Genomic DNA, 14,411 nt, shown 5'->3' on the forward strand with positions numbered 1-14,411 from the left:
TGTTTTGATGAAGGAGGGAAACACATTTTCCAGAAAAACAAGTCTGGAAGTGGATCCCACTTACTTCTTTTCATCAGTTTCTTTTCCTATTGTCTACCAGGCTGAGATTTTAACAGACCTCACAGTGAGCAACCCCGAAGATGCTGAAAAGGCTGCCTTAATCCTTCTACAACGAGGATGCCAGGTTGTAGTCATTACATTAGGAGCTGCAGGATGTATGACATTATCACAGAAGGAGCCTGTCCCAAAGCACATCCCCACAGAGACGGTCAAGACTGTGGATACCACGGTAGGTTTTACCCTCTTAAAAATCATTTTTGGTCCTTGAAAAACATTATTAAATAACTAAGATATGGTATCTGAATTTGTGGATAATGAGATCAAGACTTAGGAGGTGTTGAGGTAGGAAAAAAAAAACTGTAGCTAGGTGCTGGTGACTTATACCTGTAATCCGAGCTACTAAGGAGCCTAAGGTCTGAGGATTGCAGTTCAAAGCCAGCCCAGACAGGAAATTTATGAGACTCTTATCTCCAATTAACCACCAGAAAGCCAGAAGTAGTGCTGTGGCTTAAAGTGGCAGTGTGCTAGTCTTAATGCAAAAGAACTTAGGAATAGTGCCCCAGGCTGAGTTCAAGCCCCACAACCAATAAAAGAAAAAAGAAATAAAACTCTGTTATAGGCTGGGGATATGGCCTAGTGGCAAGAGTGCCTGCCTCATATACATGAGGCCCTGGGTTCGATTCCCAAGCACCACATATACAGAAAACGGCCAGAAGTGGCGCTGTGGCTCAAGTGGCAGAGTGCTAGCCTTGAGCAAAAAGAAACCAGGGACAGTGCTCAGGCCCTGAGTCCAAGCCCCAGGACTGGCCAAAAAAAAAAAAACCTGTATTATAATCCCTCTCTAACTCACTGTAGGACTTTAATCCCTCTCTAACTCACTGTAGGACTTTAGATCAATCACTAAACCTCTCTGAACCTCAATTTCTTTGTCTATAATATCAGAATATCACTGAACTTATACTTGCCTTACTTACAATTAAACTTTTATTCAGTCAATAAATTACTATATGTTGGAAACCTATTATGGGCTAGTCATATGCTAGATACTGGAAATATACTAATGAACAAACCAAATTCTTCATCCTCCTGAAGCTTAGACTCTAGCCAGTAAACTAATAGCCATGTCATACTAACCTCTGGTGTGGAAGGAATGGCAAGGAGAAGTAACAAAAATCATTCTTTCAGCCAACAAATGAGAAGAGCTACCATTTACTACATAGCTCTTTTTCAGACATGTCATTTAATATTTATAATTAGCCAGGTGCCAGTTACTAACACCTACAATACTAACTACTCAGGAGGCTGATTTCGAAGGATCACAGTTTGAAGTCAGCCTGGGCAAAAAATTCCATGAGACTCTTTTATCACCAAAAAGCTAGAAGTGGAAGTTTAGCTCAAGTGGAAGAGCACCAACCTTGAGCAAAGATACTAAGGGACAGCACCCAGGCCTTGAGTTTAAGCCCCAGGGCCAGCACACAAAAAAAAAAAAGAAGAAGAATTAGAAGAAGAAGGTACATATAACAATTACAAGAGACAGATACTGCTATCGTCCTTATTTTATAGATGAAGAAATTCGTTGAGGATCACATTGCGAGTAAGTAATAGAGCTAGAGTTAAAAAGCAGGCCTGTGTTCCCCACACAGACATTTTGATGTGAGGTACTATGCTACTGTCAAGTCAGGGCTACAAAGCTGAAATGAAAAGGAAAATAATTAGAATAAGGGTCCATGCTTCTCCCACAGCTAGGAAAATCAAAGTTACTAGCTTAGTGTTGGAATTTAAGAGAGCTGATTAGAAAAATAAGTGAACTGCAGGGACAAGAACCTAGAGTTGAGAAAGAAAAAAACAAGATTAGAGATTTTTCTTTATAAGAAACTGGTATATAATTACTTATTCATAAAATGTGTTCTGGTTTGTTTTTATTCTGAGTAATAGCTTCAAATTTAGGCCATTTATTAAAAAAAGACCACTGAAACGAGATCTAATGATGATAAATATGAATATGCTTTGAAAAAAATATATGAGCAGAAGGCTGGTTCCACAACATGAAGGGACTGTCCTGATTGCCTTTGAAAACGTGCTTCATCTAAGTATTTACAAAAATGTGTTTTGTCTTATTCTCTTCAGAAGTAGTCTTTTCTGAAACCAGTTGGCTTTTTGTTTTTTGTTTCTATTTTTTAAGGAAAGACTTTAAATTTCAGAGATTCCCAATTATTTCAGTACTCTATTAGACTGAAACTAACTCTAAGTTTAAACTGAAGTGTGAAGACCCTTTTCTCTTGCTGGAGTGAAATGAAGGGCCCCAGGATGTGCAGCCTATGTGGTACACACGTACCTCCACTTCTCCATCTACTCTGTTCATTTCACTGATGTGTGTGCATTAGTCACAACTATTTTTGGATATCAGCAGCAGAAACACAACTCTACCTGGTTTATTTGGTACACACAATTGCAGAGCCCAAAGATAGGGCTGAATACAGAGGCTATGAAAGTCTATTCTCCTTGTGATGAGCTTTGAAGTCAGGCAAGTCCTTTCCTGCTGTGATCCGTGGCAGTTCTGTGCCTACATCATGTCCCCATCCCAGTATCCAATAAAAACCAAAGAACTCCTACCAGAAGATGAGGAAGTAGATCCTGGTCAGACAAAAGCAGTTCATGCCACAGAATCCAAATGCACTGTGTGTGCATTAGGCTGAATTAGGAACTAGCCTTGCAAATGTTTAAATTAATAGTAACAATTATGAGAATTATTTCATGTAGAAAAATTGAGTTTCTTGGATCCCAAGCATTCACAGTTTTGAGAAATAAATATATCAGTGTTCACTAAGAGGATTTTCATTCACTGAACAAATACTAATTGAGTCTAATTATATACCTAAATAGAGAAAGGAAAAGGAATAGAAATCATTCAATATCCGGTATAGTTGAATAGAGATTTTTAGTTTCCTTACAGAATTTGAAGATGAATTAGTAATTAGTATGTAGAAAACTGAGGAAATAGAAAACATGAGGTTAGATTTCTCCCATAGGTCATTTGAAATTAAGGGGAGACGTGCATGATTAAATAAATAGAATATGTGTGTATCACATGGCTGTAAATGCATGGCCATAGCAATATAAGCACCAATTAATTATTGATTTAACCAAAAATGGATATCATAATCACATTGTGTAAAGGATTAAATCAGTATGTATTTGTATGAACATAGACTTAAGTATTCATCTTCCATAGATAGAATCTAGAGGGACTATCTAAATCTGGTTTTAAAGTGACAGTATACACATACAACCAGAAATATAAGTACCAAAAGAAAAAAATTTAAGTATTTACATCATAGAAATGGGAATGAAGGAAGTGGAGAATTTGTACTTTAAGTCTTCTCTTTTTAAATCATGTATATGGATGGCTTTATTTTCAATAACAACAACAAAAAAAACCCACAATGAGGCTGGGAATATGGCCTAGTGGCAACAGTGCTTGCCTCCTATACATGAAGCTCTCCGTCGATTCCCCAGCACCACATATATCGAAAATGGCCAGAAGTGGCGCTGTGGCTCAAGTGGCAGAGTGTTAGCCTTGAGCAAAAAGAAGCCAGGGACAGTGCTCAGGCCATGAGTCCAAAGCCCAGGACTGGCAAACAAAAAAACACAATGAGATCTTTCCAAGCCCACTAACCATAATCATAATCATAACCATAACCAGAAAATTAGCACATGCCAGTCTGTAGAGTGTGAGCCAGTCCCAGCTCAAGAGTGTTCCAGTCTGCCAAGTGTGAGCCAGTGCAGAGCCATGACCACAGCCAGTCCAGGGCCATGATCATGGTCAGTCAGAGCCACAGTCCCTCACCCCATGGGAAGTTGTCTCTAGTCCCAGACTGAGAAGACACCAGCTTGGAATGCCAATGGAGACAATCTCCTATACTGCTCTCTGGTAACCTATCCCCTCAGAGGCAATGCCTGTCCCAATTCAGGCTCAGGTGGGGACAACCTCCCATTAAAGCATAGTGGGAACCTGCAGTCCTCCACCCCACACCCTGCTCAAAGGAGATCTGGGTGCTAGAACATTGCTTTCATGCTCCCAGCCCCTCTGGAAATAGATACCAGTCCAAGACAGGAGCCAGAATGAGCTCCCCACTACAGCTAGTGGGAATCCACCTATCCCAAACATAGAATCTGGCCAAGATAATAGACTGCTGTGTGCTACATAGCAGTAACCTACCACCCACCAGGCATAAACCTAGGCCAGAACACCAGACTTCTCATGCACCACAGAGCCCTAACAGCTGAAAAGGACACCACCCAGAGTTGAAGGTTACCAAATGCAATGTCTGACAGAGATCCATCCAGCACCTCATACTCTACCACAAACTTAATGACCTCGATAATCCCTGAACCCAGATGCATAAATCACAACAAATGATTACAAAATTCATGAACAATCAAGACAACCATATCCAAAGCCAACAACAATCCTGGGAAGGATCCTTGTGAGAGTGAAGAACAGATGGAGAACAAAAAAAACCATCCAAGTAATGAAGGGAAAATTGGCCAATAAAATCAAAGGGGATATCTAAAAACAAATCAAAGAATGCAAGGGGGAAATGAGAAAGAACATACAGGTCACGTAAAAAGATATGGAGAGAAAAATAGAAATTCTACACACCTCATTAAAAGATAAAATTAACACCATGAGAACTGGCCTCAACAAAGAACTTGGAAGGAAAAAAGGTTTAATCTCCCTATTGCAAACCACAGTTGAATGTCTAGGTGAGAAAATTAGTAAAATAGGAAACAGTCTACTAGGAGTTGACTATGAAACAGAGGAATTAGAACAAAGAATCAAAGGTGCATGGAAAAACACTCAGAACATGGCAAAGGGAAATCCAAGCATTGGCAGACTCAACCAAAAGATCAAATTTATGCATAGTCAAGATCAGTGATGGGGAAGAATTCAAAACTAAAGACATTAAAAACCTATTCAATAAAATAATAGCAGAAAACTTAGTCTCATGAAAGAAAATCTCACCCACGTGACCAAGGCATACAGAACTCCCTTCAGATAAGATCCAAGAAGAAATATTTCTAGACACATCCTAGTTGAAACACTGGACTTAAGAAAAACAAGGAATTGATTTTACATGCAGCAAAATCAATGAAGGAGCTGTATTACAATGGAAAGATCAGAATCACTGCAGCTCTCTCCACACAAACTCTCAATGCAAGGAGAACCTGGAATGGTGTAACTTAAGTCCTGCAAGTCAACAACTGCAAATCCAAACTGGCATACCAAGCAAAACTATCAGTCCCAATTGATGGTAAAACTGAAACATTACATGATAAACAAAAACTAAAGGAATTAGGGCTGGGGATATGGCCTAGTGGCAAGAGTGCTTGCCTCGCATACATGAGGCCCTGGGTTCAATTCCCCAGCACCACATATACAGAAAACGGCCAGAAGTGGCGCTGTGGCTCAAGTGGCAGAGTGGTAGCCTTGAGCAAAAAGAAGCCAGGGACTGTGCTCAGGCCCTGAGTCCAAGCCCCAGGACTGGCCAAAAAAAAAAAAAAAAAAAAAAAACTAAAGGAATTAATGAACACTAAGCCAGCATTACAAAGTATACTAAAGTGAAGCTGCAATCTGAAGAAAAGAATCAAAGTCAAGGAAACACATTAGATATAAATCACTCGAAGGCTAAATTACTAAGCACAGGTATGGAAAGAAGCAAAATATAAGAAATCAAGAAAATGTCAGGAACCATGGCACATTTCTCCATAATAACCTTACACATTAATGAACTCAATTCCCCAATCAAAAGTAGAGCTGCAGACTGAATCAAAAAACAAGACCCATCCACTTGTTGTCTCCAAGAGACTCATTCACAGTCAAAGATAAAAACAAATTCCGAGTGAAAGAATGGGATGGAAAAAGATCATTCATGCAAAAGCATCCTGCAAAAAGGCAGGAGTAGCCATATTGGTGTATGATATAATAGATTTTTCATTAAAATCAGTATAAAGGGACAAGGAAGCTCATTACATATTAATAAAGGGAAAGATCCATAGAGGAAATCACAGTGGTGAATATTTATGCACCAAACAATGGTGTACCTAAATACATTAAACAGATACTTTTGGACTTATAGAACATGATAAACCCCAAACAAAAGATAATCAAAGAAGCCTCTGAATTAAATACCACTATAACCCAAATGGACTATAGATAGAGAGTATTCCACCCAACAATGACCCGATTCACATTCTTTTCAGCTGCCCATGGAATAGTCTCCAAAATTGATCATCTCATAGGACACGCAAAGAACCTAAGCAAATTTACAGGAGGATTGTGATAACTCCTTGCATCCTATCTGATCACAGTGGAATCAAACTAGTTCTCAATAACAAAAAAACATTGTGAAAAACACTCAAACACATGGTGACTGAACAACACTACTGAATATTACATGGGTCACAGATGTAATTAAGGAAGAATTTAGAAAATTCTTACAATTCAATGAAAATGAAAACACGTCACAACAGAACCTCTAGGATATAGCAAAAACAGGGCTGAGCGGAAGTTTATAGTTCTAAATGCACTCAAAGAAAACAGAAACACCTATGTAAATATCCTCGTGATGCAACTAAAACTGCAAAAAAGAAAAAAAAAACAAAAAAAGCAAATCCCAAACTAGTAGATGCGGAGAGACAGCAAAGATCAGGGCAGAAATTAATGAAATAGACCTTGTTAAACCATTTAAAAAAAAATCAGTGAAACAAAAAGCTGGTTCATTGAAAAAAATAATAATAAAATTGACAGACCACTAGTGAGACAAAAGAAGAGACAAGACTCAATTCAATAAAATCAAAGATGTCACAGGAAACAATACAACAAACATCCAAGAAATCCCAGTGATTGTAAAGGACTACTTTTTAAATCTACACTCAAAGCAGATGGAAAACCTAGCAAAAATGGACAGATGTCTAGAGACATACAAACTGCCTAAACTGAACAAAGAAGATGTAAACTAAAATGGAAAGACAGCTGTTTACCAAGATTAAATGAGACAAAGGCCTAATACTCAATATTTGCAAGGAGATCATGTAACCCCTCCCAAACTTAATAAACCAATCACTAAATGGGCAAGGGAGCTAAAGAGAGACTTCTCAGTAGAAGAGGTTAGTTAGAATGGCAAAGAAACACATGAGAAAATTCTCACCATCCCTGACCAGAAAGGATATGCAAATCAAAACAAATCTGAGATTCCATCTCACCCCAGTAAGATTGTCCATCATTGTACATTCAAACAACAACAAATGTAGGTGGGGATGTAGGGAAAAAAGAAACACCACTACACTGTTGGTGGGAATGTAAACTAGTACAACTACTCTGGACAACAGTCTAGAGGTTCCTCCGAATCTAAACATAGACCTTCCCTATAACCCAGCCATACCACTCCTGGGCATCTACTCTGAACATCATAAGCCAGGATAGGATAAGGACTCCATATTCATTGCCACATTATTCACAATAGCCAAGATATGGAAATGGCCCAGATGCCCTACAATAGATGAGTGGATCCAAAAAATGTGGTACCTATACACAATGGAGTTTTACACAGCCATTACAAAGAATAAGATGATGTCATTTGCAGGGAAATGGATGGAACTAGAACAAGTCATGCTAAGTGAGATACACCAAGTTCTGAAAGACAGAGCATGTTTTCTCTCATGCAGAAATCAGATAAAAAATTAGATTTTTTCAAAGAGAATTACAATTCCCAAGTCAGCCTAGGCTACTTAAAAAAAAAAGTAATAGTAGGGCTGAGGATATGGCCTAGTGGAAAAGTGCTCGCCTCGTATACATGAAGCCCTGGGTTCGATTCCTCAGCACCACATATATAGAAAATGGCCAGAAGTGGCGCTGTGGCAGTGGCTCAAGTGGCAGAGTACTAGCCTTGAGCAAAAAGAAGCCAGGGACAGTGCTCAGGCCCTGAGTCCATGCCCCAGCACTGGCAACAAAAACAGAACAAATTAAATAAATAAATAAATGAATGAATGAATGAATGAATGAATAAATAAATAAATAAATAAATAAATAAATAAATAAATAAATAAATAAAAATTAAATTAAATTTTAAAAAGTAATAGTAGTATCAAATAAAACAAAATAAAGTGGTTGAGAGGCAGTGGCGCTGGGAGTCTCGCGGACGCGTTGCCGGTGGCTCAGGCAGCGGCGGCGGTAACCGCACACAGCGCACCCCGCGCCTTTGCAGCCCCAGCAGCAGCTGAGGAGGCACCCCCGCCGTCACAAGCCCTGCGCTGGTGCAGCCTCCCGCGCTCCCTTGGCTCTTCCTCCCTTCGCTCGCACCATGGCTGATCAGCTCACCGAGGAACAGATTGCTGAATTCAAGGAAGCTTTCTCCCTATTCGGTAAAGATGGTGATGGCACCATCACAACAAAGGAGCTTGGGACTGCCATGAGGTCACTGGGTCAAAACCCAACAGAAGCTGAATTGCAGGATATGATCAACGAAGTGGATGCGATGAAGAAGTAGATGAGATGATCAGAGAAGCAGATATCGATGGAGACGGACAAGTCAACTATGAAGAATTTGTACAGATGATGACTGCAAAATGAAGACCTTCTTTCAAAAATTGTCCCCCCTAGAAGAATCAAATTGAATCTTTTACTTACCTCTTGCAAAAAAAACAAAAAAGAAAAATAAATAAAGTGGTTGAATTGTTAAATAGTACATTATTTTTAAAGAAATAAAGTACTGATTTATGCTATGATCTGATAGGTCTTAGAAGACATTATACTAAGGGGGGAAAGCCAAGCATGAAAGCCACATATAATATGATTCTATTTATATGAAATAACCAGAATGGGTAAATCCATAGAGAGAGAGAGAGTAAATGGATGGTAGAGAAAGATGAACAGTGACTATAATGGGGGGATGGGGGACAGTTTATGTCTCGGCAAATGTGGGCTACGGAAGAGAATGCAGAAAAAGAATTTTAGTTCAACCTAAAACTTAATTAAAATAAACCTAGATTAAGCGTAAGTTTTATGTAGTTTGATGGTAGGGAACTTGCTTCACATGCTCAAGACACTGGATTCAATCCTCATTACTGTAAAAAGAGGAATAGTGAAAAGAAAATGGGAAATCGTGGTAGTGATCTAGTAACCTGTGCATATACTAAATGCCACCAAAGTATATACCTTTAAAGAGTGACTTTTATTATACATGCATTATATCTCAATTTAGAAAAAACATAAAGTTAAAAATAGCTACATATAGGCACTTTACTAGTGAATAGATATTCATGCAGTAAAAGATCTTCCACTGCTTTGCGCTGTTGAGGCTACCAAACTTGTTCTCAGTGTTGCCAACAAAGCAGGTGACTCCAGCAAGGAACCAGGGTATTTCTGGCTCTAGACTCTCATCTTTTTCTTATCTTTTTATGCTATTCCTGTTGTACATGCAACTCTTCAGGTTCTTGGTAAATGTAATGAAGTGGAGTTAATTTCCATGGTGGGGTGAGCAACTCCCAGGGAGGCATTTTCTTCTAGAAAAAAGGAGACTCTTGACTCTTCTGTCAGGAGGATGTTTCCTGCTTCTTGGTCAGCCTTCTCATTCATCTCCCCCTGATAACTTAGGAACACGTCAGGATGGATGACATGGGCTGAGGAAACCTCATGAGTCTGCGCACACCTTGAGCTAGAAGAAGCTATTTCCCCTTCTTCATCAGAACCACAGCCCTGTTAACAGTTGACTATATGGCTTCTGTTTTTTTTTCTCTCTTTTTTTTTTTTTTGGCCAGTCCTGGGCCTTGGACTCAGGGCCTGAGCACTGTCCCTGGCTTCTTCCCACTCAAGGCTAGCACTCTGCCACTTGAGCCACAGCGCCGCTTCTGGCCGTTTTCTGTATATGTGGTGCTGGGGAATCGAACCTAGGGCCTCGTGTATCCGAGGCAGGCACTCTTGCCACTAGGCTATATCCCCAGCCCTATTTTTACATCTGTTTCCTCATGGTGCTAGAGGGAGATAGTGGCAGTAGCTGCAGATGTCCTCAGCTCATCTCTCTCCCCGTTTCTGTATGTTATCTTAGCCTTAGAGTGTCAGGATCTGCTTGTCCTTGTGGTCTTGGTCCCACCCCCAAAGTCTTGGGGCTTTGCCTTCTCTCCAGGAGTGCACTGAGTGTGAGCTCCATAAACATGATCATACATACTGAAGTCTCATGACAGTTAAGGGTTATTATGGCAGTGAAATCTGTAAAATTATTGATGTTTAAATTGCCTTTCACTATATAAATGATCAAGTCCTAGAATCTAAAATAACATTGTCATTTCAAGAATTCTCAACATATGAGGAAATGTTCAACATCCCTGGCAGTAAAGGAAATGCAAATAAAAACCCTGAGATACCACCTCACTCCAGTTACAATGGCCTATACTCTGAACTCAGGCAACAACAAATGCTGGAGGGGGTGTGGGGAAAGAGGAACCCTTCTCCATTGTTGGTGGGTGTGCAAATTAGTACAACCACTTTGGAGAACAGTATGGAGTTTCCTCAAAAAGCTCAACCTAGACCTACCCTATGACCCAGCCATACCACTCCTAGGCATCTATCCTGAACAACAGGTCCCAAGATATCAAAAAGACATCTGCACTTCCATGTTTATCGCTGCACAATTCACAATAGCCAAAATATGGAAACAACCCAGATGCCCCTCCACAGATGAATGGATCCAAAAAATATGGTACCTATACACAATGGAATACTACATAGCAATTAGAAATGGTGAAATATTGCTATTCGCAGGGAAATGGTCAGAACTTGAACAAATAATGTTGAGCGAGACAAGCCTAGAACACAGAAAACAAAGGGGCATGATCTCCTTGATATATGACTGTTAAGGTTGGGGAAGGGGGAGACAGTAGAGACCAGGTCTGCGAAACCAAAAACTTCTTTGTCAAATGGTATTTCCCACAGGTTTGGGTCAGCAACCCTACACTATGTAACTAAAACCAAACAACTACTCAACATATAAAGGTCAAAAATAGACCTCTCAGTATATCACAATAGCTCAAAAGCTATGTATATACGCTCATATAAGACAAGGATAAGCAAACCCTATTGCCGACATTACATTTAAAGCCCTAGGCGAATTTCCTTTGGTGTAGGCCACGTGGCTACTGTATATGTTTTTGGTACACTGTGTATTGTATATATGTCTACCTGACCTAGGGAAGGGAAAGAAAAACAGGGTGTAAGATATCACAAGAAATATACACACTGCCCTACTATGTAACTGTACCCCTTTTGCACAACACCTTGTCAAAAAAATTTGTTTAATAAAAAAAAAAAGAATTCCCAAGACCACTCACCTTATTACACAGTATAATTGAGTATACTTAAGTACACTGGGACTAAATGGACTCACCTTCCCTATTCTTTGTTCCTAGTCTTCTATCCATTACTCCTGATTCCTGTAGTATTCACTGTTGCTGGTGAAGCTGTAAATACTATAGTCTAGCTGTGTAGATGTCAACAAATTCCTTCAAATCTTGATCTTGCGAGACTATTGATATACCACTACTCAAAATACTTTCAAGCCCAAAGCTCTGAGTTCAAATCCCACTAGTGCCACACTCCCCCCCCCCAAAAAAAAATAAGCAGCCCCTTTGATGTTGGACAACTAAATGGACAGAGCCCCATACCAAAGAAGCAAATCTACATTACCTTCTTTTTGGGGGCATTTGAGGCTCCTTATGTCTACATATTTCACTACACACTTTGACAAGTTTTTTTTCATAATCTTTCTAAAAAACAATTTTTCTCAAAATATGTTACTTTATACAGTTCCACTTAGAAATATCAGAATAAATGTCAAACTTCACTGTTTCCGTTCATAATTCAAATGTACAGCCGATCATCACAGAAACTTTCCTCATGTTCAAGTTTTCCTTCTGAATGAATATGTTTATATATTTCAGCTTAACTCTTTAATTCTCATTTTCACAAATAATAGTATACTGAATGATCTGAACTTTCGCCTTTTCCACAATTCTTAGATTTAGTTAATGGATGACCTGGAGGAGTTGAAAAAGGGACCAGACAATAGGTGATAGCCTCCTATTGTAGTTGTTCACTGTGCTTCCTCATCCTGTCCTGAATGGAAGCGCTCATGAGGGATGGAGGAGCATGTGATACAGTGCTGTGATTGAATTGTGACCCCACAAATTCCATACACGGAAGCCCTATTTCTAATGTAAATGAATTTGGTGGATGAGTCTTTATAGAAGCCATTAAGGTTATTAAGTTTAGTTTTAAGGTGGTATTCTTACAAGGATTATTGTGGGGGGGGACACATCAGAGAACTCACACTCTTTCACACACTATTAATGGGAATGTAAGCTAGTGCAACCACTCTGGAACTCAGTGTGGACGTATATCCAAAGAAATGTAAATCACTATTAAAGAGAGCTGCATACCCATGCATCTTATGGCTCTGTTCACAGTACCCAAGCTGTGAAATCAGCAGAAGTACCCAACAATCAAATTATCTTTCCATTAAACATCTTTAATTAGAAACCCTAACTGCTAAACTCTAAAGGCAAGTGACAACGTGATTCCTCTTTTTATTTTATTTTTTTTATTTTGTTAGTCGTGGGGCTTGAACTCAGAGCCTGGGAGCTGTTCCTCAGCTCTTCAGCTCAAGGCTAGCACTCTAGAGCTACAGCACCACTTCTCATTTTCTGGTGGTTTATTGGAGATTAGAGTCTCACAGACTTTCCTGCCTGAACTGGCTGTGAACCACAATCCTCAGATCTCAGCCCCCTGAGTAGCTAGCACTTACAGGTGTGAGCCACTGGTGCCTGGCCCTCTTTTTATTTTTATTAGCATAACATGCTTTATACAATGATGGTTTCTAACATTCCATACATATGTACATGGTTCCATACATATGTACAATGTAGCACCAGCCATATCCATAACATGCTGTGCTCTCCCCTGTCCCAGTCCTCCTTTGGAAAACATTTTCAATAGGTTTCATTGTTCTGTGGCTATTCTTTTTGAACATTGTTAGCTTTCAAATCGAAAGGAAGATTACTTCTGTTTCCCTACCTAGAAGACTCCTAAGTCATCCTCAACACCCAGCTCAGAGAGTTCTTTCTAGACAATCCCAATTCTTGGCATGTAATATCAGAACTCAGTAAATAACTAAAGAGTCTAGCTCCTTCTGGAGAGTAAGTTGAGTGCAAGAGTCATTCCACCTTGGTGAGCCTCAGTTTCCTCTGAGGATTAGATCTACAGAATGCTTTACATTCTTTACATTCTCCATTTAAGATGCCTAGAGAAATAAAGCTGAGGACGACTGAACATTTTCAATGATCTGAAGGAAAAAATAGAGGCTGGGGATGTGGTTTAGTGATAGAGTGCTTGCCTAGCAAGCATGAAGCCATGGGTTCAATTCCTTAGTACCACATAAACAGAAAATAAATAAAAGAAATTAAATTAAAAGAGAATAATTATTTGAAACTTAAAAAATAATTATTATCCAGTTTTCCATTTAAAAACATACTCAGATTATTTATCTGCGGTCATAAAAAATCTGACCAAAAATATTAAGTTACAGAGAGTGAATAAACTGTCATCAGAGAATGAAGAGAACACAAGTGACGTTCTGAAGTAGCCCTCCTAACCTTAGGAATGATAACGATGCAAATCTTCTATGAAAACTGCTGCCAGTGACTATCAGAAAAGATGAAGAAGGCAAAAAAGAAGTTATTTGACTATATAGAGAGGACAGAGTAATTGCTAAGGAGACAGGCATAAGACATCTGTCATGCCCGGGGGGCATATTAGCTCTATTGTATTACTTCCACATCAGCAGATCATCTCATTTATTAGCTAATCAAGCAGACTTCAATATATGAAATTATCTCTCTTAATCCTGCATGTAATCGGTTGCAAACGCAAGGCTCTAAAAATCTAATTGTAACTCCTTACCAGAAATATCATCTTCACTTTGAAGAATTGAAACAAGGCTAAATGTGAGTTTGTTTTTCCATTCTCCCAAAGTACTGTCCCATATCAGACTGGATATGCAGGTGTCGCGTGGCTCACACTGCCACTGCTCATTGAGGGGATTTGGACCCCAGTATTTTTTCAGGACTCAGATATGACCCAAGGCAAAAGAAAGTTTATGATTATGGAGAACAAGAACATGAAGGTAGAGAAGAAAGTTACTTCAGCTCTAGAGCCAAAGTAAGAAAGATATGAATCTAGATCTTGTGTATTTTGTGGGACCAGACAGGAAATAGTCCCTCTGTCCAGCAGAAAGGGATGC

General features: G+C 39.3%; 1 protein-coding gene and 1 pseudogene across 2 annotated transcripts in view; both read left to right on the forward strand.

Moving 5' to 3' along the window:
- The window catches only part of Rbks (ribokinase), a 69,284-nt gene that overhangs the window by 38,890 nt on the left and 15,983 nt on the right, over positions 1 to 14,411 (forward strand). For both annotated transcript variants that reach the window (XM_048353210.1, XM_048353211.1), the window contains exon 7: positions 101 to 289. In XM_048353210.1, the coding sequence (XP_048209167.1) occupies positions 101 to 289 (189 nt within the window). The remainder of the gene's footprint in view (positions 1 to 100; positions 290 to 14,411) is intronic.
- LOC125356612 lies at positions 8,291 to 13,181 on the forward strand (annotated as a pseudogene).

The sequence above is a fragment of the Perognathus longimembris genome, chromosome 8 (genome assembly GCF_023159225.1).
Source record: "Perognathus longimembris pacificus isolate PPM17 chromosome 8, ASM2315922v1, whole genome shotgun sequence".
Taxonomy (NCBI): domain Eukaryota; kingdom Metazoa; phylum Chordata; class Mammalia; order Rodentia; family Heteromyidae; genus Perognathus; species Perognathus longimembris.